General features: G+C 38.3%; 2 protein-coding genes across 2 annotated transcripts; both read right to left on the reverse strand.

Moving 5' to 3' along the window:
- Nucleotides 1-49: 49 nt before the first annotated feature.
- On the reverse strand, nucleotides 50-3,764 carry ube2al (ubiquitin conjugating enzyme E2 A, like). Its single transcript, XM_084954933.1, has 6 exons — nucleotides 3,569-3,764; nucleotides 1,936-2,016; nucleotides 1,824-1,849; nucleotides 1,582-1,671; nucleotides 1,414-1,502; nucleotides 50-808 (listed from the first exon to the last, which is right to left on the reverse strand). Exons 1-6 carry the CDS (start codon nucleotides 3,610-3,612, stop codon nucleotides 680-682), a joined length of 459 nt encoding a protein of 152 aa, XP_084811059.1. The 5' UTR covers nucleotides 3,613-3,764; the 3' UTR covers nucleotides 50-679.
- A 512-nt stretch (nucleotides 3,765-4,276) lies between these two features.
- On the reverse strand, nucleotides 4,277-18,298 carry ankrd10b (ankyrin repeat domain 10b). Its single transcript, XM_084954929.1, has 6 exons — nucleotides 17,949-18,298; nucleotides 17,027-17,179; nucleotides 15,999-16,090; nucleotides 7,783-8,048; nucleotides 6,932-7,039; nucleotides 4,277-4,861 (listed from the first exon to the last, which is right to left on the reverse strand). Exons 1-6 carry the CDS (start codon nucleotides 18,144-18,146, stop codon nucleotides 4,662-4,664), a joined length of 1,017 nt encoding a protein of 338 aa, XP_084811055.1. The 5' UTR covers nucleotides 18,147-18,298; the 3' UTR covers nucleotides 4,277-4,661.
- Nucleotides 18,299-19,028: the final 730 nt, after the last annotated feature.

A 19,028-nucleotide genomic window follows, 5' to 3' on the forward strand; every position in this document is an offset into this window, starting at 1 on the left:
ATAACTTGTGCACTAACAACTTGAAAGAAAATGCATATCCATACAAGGATGACTTTGCCTTTTTTTATTTACAAGTACTGGAAAAGGTGACATGGGGGACAACCAGTGCAAAATCTGTACATAATTTCAGTTGCAGGTTTCTTATATACACAAGTGAACGGGAAAGTGAATACACTCCGTCATGCATGTAACAGTTCACAACACAGCAAAGGACATGGTGTAAAGGTGATTTAGTTGTAGTCTGTGATAATCAGGCTGCTCAGTATCCAACTGCCTTATGAAAATAAACTGACAACAAATCAGGCTCACAACAGAAAAGGACCCATGACTTAACGATGTACCCTCTTGAGACACAAAACAATTAATCATGGAGTTATTAGAGCAAATTGGAACACACCAGGATTTTAAGTAATGGCCCTCAAGTCCATAATGATATTACATCAAGGCAAGATTCAGCACATTTCCCCTGATGAACTTAAAAAGGGAGCGAGAATAGAAAAAAAAAAGGCCCTCTTTGTTGGGCAGGAACAAGATGTTTTATGATGGAAAGTTGAGGGTAAAGTGCATAAAAGCTTAAAATTAAAAGAGGGGAGGGTCAAAAAATTAAGAGGTATTCCACTAAAACTTGCAGCACACACAGCTTAACAATGGAGGGAGAGAAGCAATCACAAGTATCAGGTCAACTGTCTCTCCAGCTTTGTTCTACGATGGCAGAGACGCGTTTCTCATATTCCCGTTTGTTCTCCTGGTACAGCTGAGCTGCCTGGCTGTTGGCCGGACTGTTGGGGTTTGGCTCATCAAGCAGGGACTGCAGGGGGAGAGAAGATTAATACAGAAGGCGAGAATATTTAAATGGAAAACAACAAACCTGAATTAACTTATTCATCTACTCAATGTTATTGCACAATACTGAGAATTTTCCAGTTTGCCACTGTACTTTTACAAACTAAAATCTCTAATCTTTTGAATTTAATCATAAATTTAAATCTTCTATCATTTGTATATTGATTATTTTCATGTATTAACAGCACTTAATGAATCAACACTACATTATAAATGAGTTGCTATATAAGAAAATAATATTCAGAAATTCTCAGATGTTACCGATATGTTTAAGCTTACACTTTGGGACATTTGTTTAGTTCACATGATATCAGTGGAGATTATTCAATCAGTGGGTGGTCAGCTGCAGTCCTACACACTGACATTAAACTTAGTCTCAGTGGATGAGCCTGAATTTGCAGTAGCAGCTTTTCGTTTCTCAGAGAAATATATACATATTATTTCTATTATATATTATAATATTGCCACAATGATTTGGAAATGCACTTAATGTTTCCATAATCAAATTAACAATAATATGCCATAATAATGAAATCTTTTCTTTTATTGTTAAATATTGACACTTCTTACCTGGATAGATGTTAGAATAGAAGACACATCATAAGTGGGGCTCCAACGATTCTGTAGGATGTCTAAACATATACTGCCATCCGCGTAGACTGTAGAGAAAAAACAATTATTAACAGGCCACAAATAACACTAACACTATAACGAGGCAGCAGGTGATCATGTTCTTACCATTTGGATGAAACATCTTTGACACAAATCGCACTGTAGGGGGTTTGTTGGGATATTCTTCTGTGAATTCTACGATGAGTTTAAATGTACCTGAAACAAAGGAACACATATGAGATTTTGGACCAACTGAGGACACTGTGGAGATGTGACTTGAGGAGTCTCTTTCAATTAATTCTATTCAGTGAGATTTTTGATTAAGTTACTACATTTAACTCTATCTCTATATACAGTGGGGTACTTACCATCCTCAAAGGGAGTTCCTTCAGGGCTGCGAATTTAGAGAAAAGCGATATTTTGTCATTTGTTCAGACACAAAAATAAGATCTACACTTCAGAACCAAATTAATTTCTTACCCAAAAATGACTGCATTCCACACCATGATGTTGTTTTCAGAAGGGGCACCACTGACACCAGCTGGAGGATCCTCTTGTAGACTGCATACCCAAAAGGTTAAGTAAATAAATACACTGAAGCAAAGTTTCAAGGCCTCAAAGGTAATGACCAGAGACTGTATTTCTCCACTGAGTCCACAGAAAGGTGTATTTCACAATCAAATGTCTCCTTTCATTGTCTAACCACACCCACATTTATAAGGTCAAACAAACATACCATACTTGGAAACACAGCTGTTGCCATGGTTTCCTTTTCCTAACACAATGTGTCAGTGCCATTAATGATAAACGGTAGGAACTATTATTTACTAAATACAGAATTAGTTAAATCATGAGCGACAAAGATGCTTATATTGTGCCTGCTCAAAGTTGGCTGTTAAAATTTAAAATTACCATAACTACCTAACTTGCAATGAAGCCTCAGAAACATTATATAATTGTTCTACTGTGAGATGCTCAATCACTACCCATTTATTGGCACTTATCTCCACATAACTGAGTCACCTGCCTTCACAAAGTGTTGTGTTTATTCGGAACTTAAATCTTGGCCCCTCCACATAAAGATAAAAATACAAAATACAATACAAATACAAAATACCCAGAAAACCGCAAAATTCACTGAAGATGAAACTAAACATGAATAAAAGAAAAAAAATTAAAAAGCCATATCAGTAATAGGTTTGGGCTACACCAAACTATATTCCTCCCAAACACCTGGAAATACCTGCTCACATTCCTGAATCCTGATACTTCAAATATGACATAATCAAAAGACCAGAGGCTCGATTTACAGTGAGATCAAAACACGTTTAAGGACCCCGAAGAGGTCCAGTAACTCACTACGATAAACAGTTAGGATCGCTTACAAAGAAAAAAACCCCAAAACATTTTCCGTGGGCAGTGTTACATTACGGTTATAAACGGACCTGAAGGCCAATACACGGCCTGGCATTCGCTTTGTTTTACTGTTGTTTCTCACCTTTGACATATTGATTTCTACTCGGAAATTTACATAACAATCTAACTTTATTCTGTTTCGCTTCTTGGCGTCATTATTTGCCCGATTAACTCAAACTTTTGTAAGTTTGCGACCGTGGGGATGTCGAACCGTTTGTGCTGGTCAACAACGCAACTATGAAGCGGAAATATAAGATAAACGGAAGGAATACATTCGTGGAGTACTGGGGGTTGAATGCGTTGAAAAAAAATGTTTAAACCATGAAAAATGTCCGTCCGGCCACTCCTCACGGATATTCAAAGCTAAAAGGTTTAAAGAGTCAGCTAGGAGCTGTACGTTGACAGAAGCCTTAGTCAACCAACCTGCTAGCATTAGCTAGCTCCGTTAGCGTCACGGAAAGACGAAGCGCTTTGAAAAAAAAATATTTCACATAAATGATTCACATTCGCAGAAGCATACGATAATCTATAGCGGTTGCCTTGTGGTTGTTTTTTTTTTTTTTTTGTTTTTTTTTTTTTACACAGGAAACTCCTAAATTGACTATATCCTAAAAAAAACAGTGATTAACTATGTCGGGCTAGCACAAGCTGACAAAACGGCTAACGATGTCGGCATAATTCCTGTACACCAACTCACCGTTTAAAATCTCTCATAAGTCTTCTTCTGGCCGGGGTTGACATAGCTTAACTTGAAGAATACGTACAGACAAGGCAAAATAGTTGACAGGAGCTTATTTGCCTGTATTATAGTTAATGTAATTTGAGAACGTTACAGAAACCTTACAGATGGGAGCCCGACTCTTCCGTCGTCCTATAAAGCTAATATGACGCTCTGGTTTGCATACATAGATTTACACAGGACGATACCACATCAAGAAGGAAGGGGGGGGGGGACATCTGCGATTGATTACTAAGCAAACCTGAAATTTCTAGCATGAAAGTGTCAGTAGACATTTTGTGTTGTTAGCATAAGTAGTTTCTATAAAAACGCGGTACTTTCTTTCAACACGATAGATTTATCTAATACAATATTTTATTTGATCGGAATCAACTCCCCACCCCATTCGAGTTAAGGGTGGTGCGGGGCGTGGCCACGGTGACGTAGCCTCGATGACGGGAAGTTTGTGCTGCGCAGCTATGATGAAGGTCGGCCCTGTGACAGCTGTGCCAGCACGTGAGAGTGCAACTTTTAAAGCAGTTTTCTGTATTAAGCGAGCACACCAATAACTTTAATGTAGATATCTAATGGATAGAAAAAGAAAGTAGGATACCATGATTCTCTACACACATTATTTCATAAGCCATCTATGGCAGGAAGCAGAACAAGATGTACGGAGAAAAATCAAACTTTGGAAAACCTTTTTTTAATGAATTACATCTTATGTGTTTCCATTTTTTAACATATTGAGACAAACAAAATTTCAGCACTGGCAGTGGTTCATCTCAAATGCTTACTTTAGTGTATTCAAAGAAAACTGCTATTTGTAGCATAAATCACAACAAGAACTAAACATTAACTTTTTTTTGTCTTTAACAACACAAAAATCTACTTTTTACGCTGCTTTATTAATGCAGTTTCAGACCCATCCAGAACAGTGGCTCTGCTGTTAATAACAAAGAAATTCAATGAACGTGACCACTCTGTTGCTTTAAGGCGAATGAATGCTTGTTTAGGCTTAGATGAGTTTCAGGCAAAAAGGAAGAGGTGTCAGGAAGATCACTTTTGTATTTTAGGATCCATGGTAAAGAAGCATGGTGCTGAAGAGGGTGTGGTCATAGAACTGCTCCGCTTTCACAGACTTCAGGTGCTCCACCTGACTGCCTCCAGTGCTAATGATCTCAGGTGAGCCGCTGTGGATGTGGTGGTCAAGGAGGATTTCTGCTGTTGGGCCGTTTGAGAAAAAGTCCTCACAGTGTCTTTCACCTGCCACTGTAAATGAAACAAATAGTCAAAAGGGCAAACAAATTGTTTTGATCGTGTTCCTGACTCTAATAGAGAACAAACGAGGCAGGGGGCGATTTTGTTTTGCACAACTATTTAAAATTCTTTTTACTACAATTCTGTAAGCAGCCATGTAAAAATAATGTCTATTACATGGCCAGCTTTCAACACACATCAAGTGGTATCCAACTCTTTGGATTTTAAAAAAGAGATCAATAAATTGCGAAATAGACTCCACAGGTTTATGTAACCTCAAAAGTTTTGACCTGAGACCTTGTTTTAAAATAGGTCACGTCCTGATCTGTAGTAATTCTGACATACAATTTGCGTTGTACCACCGTGACCTAGTTCTGTGTCATTTCACAAGAAAAATCACAAGTCTTTTAAGCTCCATGACCCAACATCACAAGCAGAATTGTAAAAAGTGTCAAAGGCACTGTATTTGCAATCATCTGAAAAATGTAAGCATATTTTAAAAAATAAATAAATAAACACAGATGTTGTGAGACAGGAGAAAAAAAGAGCACGAGGATACACCAAGAAAACAAAGGCCACATTTATAAACTTTATACACATTTAATGATGTCAAGCAGTCAAGTACAAAGCTAAATCTGCTCAGTACTCAAAACATTGGATGCCCCAGATTCAAAGACTACACACTCAAACCTTCTGCCACGTAAAACAAAAACAAAAACCATGTTCAACATGAAATAGTACTACAAAATACAGAAAGAATCCCCCCCCAGCGTCTATAAAATTTGAACACAGCGTACATTAAGTTACCGTTTGGATTACTTAACGCAGCTTAACAAATAAGGCTTTTTGCAAAGTGTAAAAAACCATGCAAACTTTTTTTCAGCAGGACTGTTTATACATAACAACCAATTGCAATATGGCCTGATATTAATTATTCTTCTGTAACACACGCAAATGCAAGCCTTGCTGCTAGTTACCTTAAAAGTTCGCCAACACACACACACACACACACACACACACACTAAACATTCATCATATTTCAGACCAATCAATGACAAAGGTGAAAAAGAGGGGTTAACCAATTCTACTCTCATGGACCAGTAAATGTTACTAAAGGGCATCTAGAAACTCCAAGAAAGCTGCACAGTGAATTATGTAAATTTTAAAAGCTACATTCATGTTCAGATATGCTTTGGCATAAAGTCATTCTTCAATATAAAATGCGAAATTTCCAGAGACTTTCTTTATGTATGTTTTAAAAAGTGCTTAGGTACCAATTTCACATAAATGTCATCTATTAAATATTATTTTAAAACAACAATATTTACTGATTTATTCAACTGGGAGAAAAACAAACTCGAACATTACTATTTTTTTTGGTGTTGGCAGCAGAAGGTTGGTGTTCACAACATCAGGTGACAAATGAAGTTTTCCTTATTTCTTATTATACAATAATGCACAAGTTTATAAGCGTTATAATAAGACATGGCTAAATATTTTTTATGAAGCCAATATAAACATTTGCACTTTTAATGCAAACAACGTGGTATAATTGTGCAAAACAAAATCATCCTTTTATTTAAAACCTAATAAAAAGTAAGCATTACACGAGAACTGTCAGTATAATCGGACGTATGCACTGACTACATATCTGTATAACAAACACATATTAATACCTTTCTCCTTAAAAGTATAATCAGGTACATGGAAAAGTAGAAAATACAACACACACACACACACACGCACGCACGCACGCACGCACACACACAGCTAAATATCTTTCAAAGGAAGCTCTCCACCAAATCAAAACAAATGTATTTCGATATCTGTGCATTACTCAAAAAGGAAACGTACAACAAACATACAAATGGGAACATTAGCGTGTGCCATTTCACACACAAGCCCTTTACAAGTAGGCATAAGAGTTGGTGCAGCGACAGGGGGTCTGCATCGACGCCACAGTGATGACCTCCAGCTCTTTAGCTGTGGGGCTCGACCTGGCTGGTCCCCCCTGATCCATGGGCCCCGGCCCTTGTGATGGTGCAACCCCATTCATCCCAAATGCAAAGCTTCCTGGCCCACCTGAGGTTACAGTCGCTGCCAGCTCCATGTTCATGCTCTCCATCTGCGCATCTCCAGCTCCATCTAGTGGCCCATTCCCGTTAAGCAATTTGGGTTCCACACAAAAACCTGAGAGCCAAGACGGGAGGAAAAATCAGTGAGCTGAGAGCCAGGACATGTTTCTTCCATCCATTTAAAGAAAGATTTGCTTAGAAGATACAATTAACCCAGATTTTGTCCTAAAAATACATGCAGACACTTGGTCATGTGATGAAAAGAAGAATATAGTTTGTAGATGACAATTTGCTGATCACCAATTCACCAAAACTGAATTATTTTTTGTTGTCATTCATGGGGATATCATGCATGCTAGAAATAAATTAAACAGCTGAGTGTAAAAAGAAGTTTGAGTACCCAACATCCTTTGGTGTTTTAACATTATCAATTAATATCAGGAAAATGAATTATAATCAATAAAGAGTCACTGTGTCACACTATTGCTGTGACTCACATAAAATGTGAATTAAGTCTAACAAGACCCTTTGGAGGAAAGACTCCAGAAAATATTTTTTAAAAAGTAAATACCTGCAGAGACCTACCCCCTTAATCTCCTAGATACACTGATGGTATCTTGACCTTTGACCTTGAGGTCGAGGTCACTGAGATTTGAACTCGATGGCATCAATTTCAAAATCCTATACTGTCTCGTTCTCGAGTTATTGCATTCACAAACTTTGGTGTGCATGACACTATGCCATCAACCTTTTATGGCTGAGGGGTAATAATGTCTTGAAAGTTTCAATTTCCTTTAAAAGGTAACAAGAGAAAAAAAAAAAAGTATCTGAACAGACCTGATCAGCTTAGTAACTTACCGTTAGTTCTAGCCTTCTTTCCAGGGTTTGCTTCCATGCCTTCGAAAGACCTTTTTCTGTTGGGCATACCATTCAAGAAGCTGCGTCCCTGGATGGTGGGGTAAGTGTGGCACCCATTCTGGCTCATGCCATTCAGAAAAACCCCGTTATGAGACTGAGCCATGTTTTGTTGGAAGTTCTGGGCATTGGAGAGTATTTCAGCGCACTCCCGGAATCCCTGCGCGTGGGCCAGGTCAGCAGCAGTCAGCCCACTGGCATTCCTCATACTGCACAACAGAAAAGGGAGTGTTAGAAACACTCACTGTATGCTCCATTTACACAAATAAAACACAAACAAAATGAGACGAACCCAAGCACGCACACGCAGGCACACACACCCCCACACGCACATACATACATAAACGCACGCACACACACTCATTAAGCAAATATTCGCACACACAGACAAACACAGATGTATAGAAATAGCCTGTGCTGCTCTACCCTCTCTCACATCCTCTTCGTCATCTTCATGACAGATGACGACTGATCCCTTTGGGATCATCTGCATCTTGAGTGAAACTTAAAAATTTCACTTGTTTCCACATAATTAAGGAAACACGTCTGCTGCAAACGGACATGGTTAAGACAGCTGAGCACATGCACTTGAACATGTATGAAATGATCCGCTGCATCCACAGGAGATCACATCCGTGGACCGCGTCAAACGGGCTACATCAAGGAGCATTCTGCGAAGGATGAGAAGCGGTTGTCATCTCACGTCTCCAACGCCAATAAAATTCAAGGATTTCTGCAAAGCCGCATCAAAAGCGCAGTGATGTTGTCTTCTCTGTGTCAATGTCCATGTGGAAAAGCCAGCAAAGAAAATGACAGACTGGCAAAGTGACGAAATCCCCAGAGATGAGTCAGAGAATCAGAAGATGGTGAAGACTATGATGCAATCTTCAGAACAAACTCCAGAGAGTGAACGATTAGGGCGAGAACAAATCAAGGTCGAACTGCAGCACCCAAGCAACACCACTCTTCTTTTGTTGAGCATGTGAAGCTAAAGTGAACTTGTCCTCATGTTGTTTCAAGAAAAATGAGCAAGAGAATAAAAAAAAAACAAAAAAAAAACATAATAAAATAACTCTAAGTAGTCTGTGCACTCTGTGTTAACCATAGCCAGTTGCAGCAGTGATAAAGTAACTTTCTGGGAGCAGTAATGAATGAGCAAACAGCACTGTGTCCCCTCCCCCTCACAAATTTACAGTTTTCAAACAGCATTAAAGTGTGGAAACAATTTCACCTGGAGGTAAAATGTGGACAGCAAGGAGAAAAAACTACACAGGAATAAAATAAAAACTATATTTTAAAAAAGGTGCTATTAATATAAAATTTGATCATTCTGCTGAAGGATACAGAAAATAATCGACCAACCAAAACATTTCTTGCAGCTTAATGATGGAAATTTCTTTTGTCTGTTTCAGCCAGTTACAAAAACAATACTGCCGTTGTTCGGGGCCTAAATGTCATCATGCTGTGAAATGAGTTCTCTAACCAAACAGCTCAGTCTTTGTCAAAGAACTGGGAGCGCTGGCCCACATCTGACTATGGACTGTTTTTTTTTGTTTTGTTTTGTTTTGTTTTTTAAACAACACGACAGGAAAAACATTGAAAGCAATCGTCACGTCGTTTCATGCATGACTAAAATGATTTACCGAAATTTTAGGAATACATTTTGTTTCATTGAACTTTGCGTTTATAGTGTTAAATTAAAAACCAGGTGATATTAGCTTCCACACAAAGAGGCAGGATTTAAAGCACACAGCTGCTGCTTGGTCATTCGTGATGTGTAGAAACTGCTCGTTCTCTGCATTTTTATCTAAACAGTTGTGCAGAAATAAACATTTCAAGAACTAGTGCATGTGAAAAAACATTTTATAAAGAATTGAAGATTTAAAAAAATAAATAAATAAAAAAAAATCAAACAAGTAAAAATCACACAATAAACTTGTTGCACATTACCCGTCCCCTTCAAAATTAACGCTTCCAAAGGATTAATCCAAGAGGTTACATTTTAACTGAATATCATTTACATGTTAAATGGTAGATGGATCAGTCTCACTCTAAGGAATAGAAATTCTCATGTATAATACTAAATAAGAATTTAATGTTAAAATTTGTCTCTCTTTGAACACAAACAGTTCCCTAAGTAAACCAGTGGACCAGATAGGCACAGAATAACATACTGTTACTGTGATAAAAATCTAACATCTTAACATCTTCTAATCTTAATCATTAAGGTCCACTTATTGTATGATAATGGCACAACAAGTACTTGCCCTAATTCTTGTCTAGAGGAACTCAGTGGTTAAGCCTTTTTTTGGACAAGGGTGAAATTGCACCTCAACCATCCTCAAATGAGAATGAAAGCACTTAAGATATTAAAGTTGCTCCTCGTTTTGAAATCTTATATCCAATGTCAAATGAGTGATTGCAGAGACACTCGCAGATTACTGCAGCTCTGCTGTGGGGTTGGTCAAAGATAGGGAGGAGGTTATAGGTGCAGTGATTTTTTTTTTTATGTGTGTGTATATATTGTGGATCTCTTAAGGAGGAAGCTAAACATTAGACACTCATGAGTGCCAGGCATTTTAAATGCCCGACTATAAGTGCAAATTTCAAGTTTTCAGATAAAGTCTGCTGCAAATTAATTCTCTCATTTCTTTATTAGACCCTCTGGCTTCATTTCCAGCATTGACTTGTTTCCAAACCAAATCTCAGCTTGAACATCGCCCTCCACATAACTGAAACAATATGCCCCTTTTCTATTTCCCTAATAATTTAAACCATTATTCCTTTAGTGAGACCTGACATCTATGGTAATCACTAATCCAACAAAATGGATAGCTGTGTATAGCTTAAAAGAAAAAGAAAAAAAAACAACAACAAAAAAACAAAAACAAAAAACAACTTAAAAAAGGAAGCGTTAATTCTTTGTAAATGCCTGGTATGCTTTGCTTTTCGGTCCTAAGCACACAATATGCATCTTCTCTAACTATTGTCTAACCTTCCAGAGGCAGCCTATTATCATGCTACATGTTGACATGGGACTCACGTGATTAACCCTGTCCATTTAAAGGACTCCTATGGTTAGTTCACAAAATAAAGACAAATCATAAAATTAAAAAAAAGAGGCTAAATACAGGAACAATCATGGATAATAAGCAAAGCATGCAGGTCTAAAACTTTAGTTTTGATTTATTAAAAAACCTAGCATTAAAACCAATCACCGCAAGAAATACCTCAACAGTTTGCCAGTGTGTAGATAGGAAGCGATAGTGAGAACACTCAATGCCACAACAGTGCGGCTATCCCAGGGAACGGGGCAGACTCAGCAGTGTCTATTCTCCCCCTTTCTAGGATTACTTGAAAAAACCAAGTCATTTCCAATTCAATGGCTGCAAAACATTAAGATGTACGGTTCTGTTTCTGTTAACAGTATAGAAAACTTTTTTTGTAAACTTATTGTCACTTTCATAAAGGAAAAGGTGACAAAGATTAGAAGTCAAAACAGACTATGATATTGTATAGGGTTAATACTGTGACATACAAAAGAAAACATTTCTGTGTATAACGTAAAATATTTGGTACAGTGAAATGACAGTGAATAACCATTGCAACAGGATGATGTTAGCATTAGACAGTTCAGTACATGATGTTATGCAAATCTAACCCATCTCACTCAGCTGCTCTAAGCATGCCTGCACTACGCTCATCACCGGCAGCCTCTAAGCACTAGCCTACCTGCTGCTAGTTTGCTACTGGACCACCTTTACAGTTTGAGGCTCATGACAAAAAAGAATTTCTTAGAAATCTACCCCCCAAAAAATCTATAGTTTTAGTGCTAAGTTTATTTTAGCATTCTAGAGCAAAATCAGAGCATTGGTTTTATGATTCAAATTAAATACTGGATTTCAAAAAGTAAAGCTCATATTTATAAAGCTGGGTCCGATTTATTTAGTTACCATATATCTACTTTATGAGTGGTTCTACGAGTACTTTATAGATGTCCTTATCATTTTTCTTGGTAGTGTATTTATAATAGGATTTAAGATGGCGTTCGTTCAAGTGACTTGGCACAAACAGCCAAAGATGTTGATCCTGTCAGCACTCGGGACAGACCTACAAATAAAACCATGATGAACTGTGACACTGGGGAAAAGTTTTGAAGAGTTTTATTTAATCGTTTTTATGTTCCAGTAAGGAATTATGTAAAAGTTATGACTGTCAACCCAATCTTTTAGACTGAAGCAGAAACGCTTGCACAGAGGTGTTGCCAAAATGCCTGCTGAGCGTCAAGCCATGCTTCAAGAAGGACCCAAGTTGTATCCAACCATGACACCACTGCGTAAAATAACCTCAGGTTTAGGTGGACTTAATGTTGTTCCCACTCATTAAAAAAAAAAAAAAGGTGCATAAAAGCATCTGTAGGTGACAGCCGAAGGAATGAAAGTATTTCATACATAATTCAAGGCTTTCAAGAGCACTTCCTTCTAATGAATCAAATGAGTACATCACACTCTTCTTGTGTCTCTTCTTTCTTCCACACGGAAAATGTGAAGATGAGCAGAAACAGCCACAGCTGCAAAATGCTCTGACATATAGTCAAAGCTTACAGTTTTATCACTTATGAATTACTTCTCCCCATTGAAAAGGAAATCTCAGATGACAAGTGTGTTCAAGAGGATGTAATACAAAGCAAGCATAAAACAAAGCCAAGAAGATGAACAGCCCACTGAGGAAAATCCTCAATGAAAAATGTAGATTTAAGCGACTGAATAAAACCCATGCATTCATTCACTGTTCATATAATCAATGTGACAAGTACATCCTGTTTGCGTGAAATATAATTTAGCCGCTTTGCTGTAAAAAGGTACTCTCAAAGGCTTCTGTGAAAATATTTGGAGGCATTGCTTTTCTTTTATAACCATGGTAATGTTGATGTGAGCTTCCATTAAGAATAAACCATTCACAATCCACTACTTAATCCATTTTACTGCCTTAGATCCTGTACAAAACACTCCACAGTAAAAACGTGCTTGTTATTGAAGCTTCGCTCCCACAATGCAGTGAGTGGACCGGAGGGCAAAGGAAGTGTTTAGATGCCTATCACGGAGCTTTAATCTGACATGAAAGAAATGTGACATGGAGATGGATGTTCAAGTAATAGATCTCAAAGAGTAGACTCAATGTTCAAGCTAACTTCCAAAAAGAAAATGCAGAAACTTTGACTTCAATAACAGCATTTATAATAAAAAATTACCAAAGCTCTAAATGAGTGGATTTAGAGCTGTTTGTCCTGACTAACAGATTCAAATTAGAAGATTATCAACACAGTATTTTAGACTTAGTATATTACACATATTTTGAATTAAACATTACAACTAAATATTAGGGTATAAAAACTAAAAGCCTAAGAACACAATTTAGTTCATATAGTAGTATATGATGTAGACTACTATGTATTGCAGAGTTGTATTATTATAGTATAAACTGCATACACAAAAATCTTTTCCCAGCAAAATATTTTCTCTCTTATGCATCAGATATAATGCACCATGAGTGCTACCAACGACTGATTGCCTGAATAATTATCACGTCAAGGTTCATTTGCTGCCTTGCCACCAAATATTTACTGCACATGACAGCAGACTATTTTCTTTGTCAACCTTTGTTAGCATTGGAATATTTTGTTAGCAGATGTTTGAAAGCCCTTTGATGCTGAAATTTGTTATTTTGTCATGAGCCCCAGTCCCACCTGCTGTGCCTTAGTCTTCCCCCCAGCTGCGCCCCCGCTACATTTCTGAGTCATAAGTTAAATAAATGAAAAACAAACAAACTTGATAATAAACTAAACTAAATATCTGTGATCTGCAGGGAGAAAAACAAAACAAAACAAAAAAAATCACATATCATTTTCATCAAAAAATATAATACTCATCAGCTGATAACCAAATGCACACTGCGTGAACCACTGCTGAGCTTCTCTGCGTGAAAGCAGTGGATTTAATTTGCCAAGGCAACCGTAGCAACCAGGGTGTTTATACAAGGAGAAAATGAAGTGTTTTTAATTTCTATCAAGTGTTTTTTATGACTCTGGGACACGCACTCTGTGAAACTATGAGGAACAGATTATGCATGGTGTGTGTGTCTCTAAAACCTTTTGAAAAGGCGTGCGAGCACTGTTTGCATTCCTTTACTGAAACAAGGCCCAAAGTCAGCACTGCTCTCAGATTATGTTTAGTATTGTCATGGTTATACCTAAAGCTCATTTTTACTGCTTCATGGTGGGATTTACCTTCTTTACAGAGAGCTTTTGGTGAACAAAGATTTATTAGACTACAAAAAAATTAACATGCATATAAACTCCTTGGTAGCTTGGGGTTTCTGTTCTCTAATGGGATCACAAAGAAAAGGCAGACAGTATGTTGCAGAAAATGAAGCTGCAAGACTTCATAATTGAAAAACAAAAACAAATAAAACATGTTGAGTCTAACATCTAAACTCCTAAGACTAAAGTAAGCAGCAACTTTTAATTTCTTTGTGCATTAAAAAGCTACTTACAAACCCGGTAACCTACTTTAGTGAGAAGCAACTCAAGGCTTTTTTTGTTTTGTTTGTTTTACAGCTGGATAACACAGGTAAGCTGTGAGTATGTAAACTGGGTGCCTAATTCATTAGGCTTATTCACATGACCTTTAGGAAAGTAACAGCTATGATCTAACGATATAGCTGTTGTTATTTCAAGTCCTGCCGGTCTTGAAGCTAAATTTAACAAACAGGAAAAGTGAGTCCTGCCTCTCACTTCTTTGTTCATGCGTCAGATCGAACATCAGTGATAACAATGTTTTCTATAAATGGGTATGTTGGCAAAACAACTGTAAATGTGTGACTGATCATTACTACAAGAGGAGATTATGTCTACCTCCTAAAATACTAAGCTAAATTTATCGTGCAAGATCTATTATATCTAACTCCATTATCTGCTCAATGCAGATATTATTGTTAATTTTAATGATCCTTGAAAAAGGTGGACATGAAAGCAGCCAAAACAATCTTGCAAAAACTTAAAAAAGAAAAAAAAAGATTTTGCATTTCCAAACACGGCCACCTAATCAATGCATTTTCATTCAATGCAACACCTTACAGCCTTTCCACAATGACAGTAAAGAGGTATTCAGATAAAAAGGCAATGTGCATTTGGTCACCCAGTTAAGCTGTGTATTTAAGACACAAATCTTTAAAACAAATGTTAACAAAGAAAACCACACTCTAGATTTAACAGAGATCATGCAACATGGCCTACTAATTAAACAGTTTATCAACCTTTACATTAAGTTGCCCTCATGTTTGTGTAATAATCGTGCTGGATTGAAAAAGTCAGCCATCTAGATGAAAGACGCCGTGCAGAGTTAATAATCAACTTTTACTGTAACACACATAAAGTGTAGCAGACTACAAAGGTAATAAACGTCTGCTTATTCAAGTACACAAGCAGGCACTTGTGGAATATGTCTTATCTGATAATGTTACACACAGAGAGCAACTTAATGCGAATTGTTGCAATGAAAAACAACAATTTTTAAGGATTAACAAAATGTGTCACATTTTCAAGGAAGCGCCACCAATTCTGTTAATGTTTAACATGTCAAGCAAGCTAACTTTGCTATATTATTACCATTTCACAAAATGCATCTCTATAACTTCTAAAAACATTTTCAAGGATGTAAATGTCTACACCGTTGTCTGGTGTACATTTTTAATGAACCCATGAACAATAAAACAAAGATGATTTTATTTTGTTGAGCTAAATGACTAATTCGGTCCTTTGCTCAAATCTTGTTTAAAGTTATATACAGACACAACCTGAACTGATTTAAAGTAAAGTAACCGCTTCTAGAGCAGCGTTCCTTTTGGCTGGAGCTAATATAATATCAAAAATTTTAATCTTAGTAATTACATTCTGCACCTTCTACAAATTTATGTTTAAGACCTGCACTGTTAATTTTGCAGATCACATATTTGCAGCTTTGAAGAAACTGAATAAAACATTTAGACTTAACAACTGTACTGATGTGAGTTTGGTGGCGATCCCTTGTAAAGGTGTAACTAAGTTGCTGGATAGTACAGAGGAAAAGAAATGATGACACAGGACTGATCACAGGACTTACTCAGCTTTCGCTCCCTGAATCAAGAGAGTGTTGATACACTCCAGGCTGCCCGCGCGAGCAGCCTTGTGGATGGGCGTCTCGCCCACATAGTCCTGAGTGATGACAAGAGACTACAGTTATATATAGAATGTATCAGACAGACATTACCAATTAAGTATTTATCAAATGTATCACATATTACTGCATCCTAAGCACATACTGGAAATTATAAAAGGGTGTAACTCTGCAGGGCAGAGCCTGAACTTTTCACCCAGACATTACTGCCGCCCACACACATTTACAGTTGCACATTAGTAAGAGTGCAGCTGAGGGAAGAGGAGAGAAAGGGGGGGAAGTGAGGCAGCTTTCTCCAACCACAATGCAACGTAGGCTGGGCTCAAATGTCACACTTTCCTACTGCCCTATCCCAGGAAAGATAAAATGCTACACACTCAAGAGGAAAAGGTCCGCAAATCTGAGAACTTTCCCTTGTGTTTATTTCCACAGACGCTAAGCAGATTCAGTGGGAGTTGCAAAGCAATGTGGTTCCTGATGACGACAATATGTTATGTCACTGTGCCCCACTAATCTGATTCCTCTCAGTAGTGCAGTGGAGCATAAAATATAGCCTCAGCGAATGAGCCTGTCTGTGTATGAAATCCCACGGAGAGGAAAAGACGGGATGAGTGAGGCACTCAACAGTCTGACAGTGGCTGCTTCGGGAAATATGGTGAAGAAATAAATAAACAAAATGGAATATGAGGGCATTGGTGGGTCAAATGGAGGAGTGAGCAGCAACACTGCCAGGGCCGTGACCCCAAATTAGAATTATCCTCTTCAATGGGATTATCTGAGCTCAACCCCTCACGCTCCTCTGCTCTTTTCACTCACCCTCTCCCCTGCTTCCTTTTCATTTCACATAAAAACCATTGTCCCTTCTTTCTTTTTTTTATTACGTTTTCCTCTTGTCCCACTTTGTAACAAATGCAGTCTACATGTCACTTCAGGAAACTCTGTGAAAAAGGATGAGAGTGGGTCTGATATCGTACCTGTTTGTTAATATCTGCACCAGCTTGAAGCAACCATAACAAACACTCAGGGTGGCCCCCAAAAGCAGCAATGTGAGTGGGCGTCTGTGCAAACCTGGAGGTTACCGCGTTCACACCACAGCCCACCTGAACCAGACGCATCACACAATCGAGCTGTGAAGACACAAGTGCAATGCACATACAGTCAGACAGGTCCATTACCTGCATTCTGAGACAGGGCAGGTACAGACAAGTAAGTGTGTTACAGCAGCCGAAAAAGGGCAAAAATGAAGCGCTCCTATGTGGGCTGACTGGGTTTTCGAGGCACAATTATCAAAGCTTTGCCTCGGGGTATGAATCCAGTCTCTGTACAAACGTGAGGCCTATTCTTTTCTAATGTGCAGTTTGTTAAACAAGTCTTACCACGAGTATTTTTTACACTCAAACGCTTTATTAAAAATGAGTCATTAGCGCCGGGAGTTGGCTTGAAAGCAGTTTGAATAACCACCCTTTTTAGCCGCAAACCTGCTACAGTCCGCGAGGCTACATCCAATTTAACTAACTGCTCGTTAGCTAACATTTGTGGCTCTTGTAATGCTAGAATTTCGAGAGTTTCGTGTTAAACCTATCGCCTAAAGCCATTAGTTAATATTAATAAGGTTCCTGTTCAACACTAGGTAAAAACGTACCTACAATTTTGCGCATACTAATACAATTCATTGAAAACTAGCTTTAAAAAGTATCGCTTTAACTTCAACGGTCCATTGTCTGCCTGCACTCAGGGACGGCTGCTTCTTCGTCTCATCAGCTAACAGTTAATGGAAACATCAGGAAATGGCCGAGACGAGCCTCATGATGTCGAAGAGCGACGACGCTCCTTCTGGATAACATTTCGCCAAAAAAAATATCCATTAACTAAAACCCGGGCGGACAGAAGCGATACCTTTCCGAAGTGAGCAGCCCAGTGTATGGGCGTCCAGCCGTAGAAAGTGTCCTCCACCGTGAGGTCGGCCGGGTTTGATGTGCACTGAAGGAGGGAGCACAAGGCACCGACGTCTCCATCCCTGCAAGCCCGATGGAGAGGGAAGCGGCTGTTTAAGACCTCCTCGCTTGAGAATCCAGACTCCACTCCCACCGACATGGTAACGAAATTATAAATATTAGTCGACTATTTAAGAGGAGAGAGTAAATTAACTAGATGTGATTCAGTCCTCCGCGCCGACACTGCGACCGTGCACGAGGACACACGCCACCCTGAATGGCGAGTCTTTCTCTGCCTGACAACACAAAGCAGGAGGCGTAGAGCACGCGCCGAGCTGAAACCCGAGAACCACCGAGAGAGCCGCAAACTGCGGACTGGACTTCACATTCCCGATTTCCCCGCTTTCCTCTCTGGTCACTGTCGAGTGCCAGATTTTACGTTAGACCAGGAGCCTGTAATTACTTTCTACGGAAGATTGATGATATCCCAAAAAGGTGTTCTTATAATGTTATGAAACTCTGATGTTCAATTTTTCAGCTATGTATTGAAAACGAAATGTTGGGAAAAGAAAGAATACATAATAAGAATCCAATTAGATAACTTAGGACCTTTCCTTCTGAACACCTCTGGTCTTCCTTGTTTAATAATGTACAGTGGGAGAATACATGGAGGACTGTATCAACAAGAGCACTCAGAGAGCATAACTCCCACTTAAGAGCAAAGGCTATATTAAAACTTTGATGTTTTATGATGTTTTTTAGTACAGCCTGCTGACATCAGCCTGTTTTGGTGAAAAAATAAAAGCTGTGTTATACAGTTTCTCTATCATATGATATATTACTAGATATGATTTCATGATTTTTTTTCAAGGTCTACTTTGATCTTTGGCAGTAACAATAAAAGTCAAGGTCAAATGCTTAGCCAACTTTAAGCAAACTATATTTTCCCCCTCTGTGTCTGTACATACACACTCATATCTCTGAGTGAGCAGATCATCCCCACGCAGCTCAGTAAACAAGGGTGGATACTATAAGAGGACAA

Source organism: Perissodus microlepis, chromosome 16 (assembly GCF_051167445.1).
Source record: "Perissodus microlepis isolate ML-2025 ecotype Zambia chromosome 16, ASM5116744v1, whole genome shotgun sequence".
NCBI classification, from domain to species: Eukaryota; Metazoa; Chordata; class Actinopteri; order Cichliformes; family Cichlidae; genus Perissodus; species Perissodus microlepis.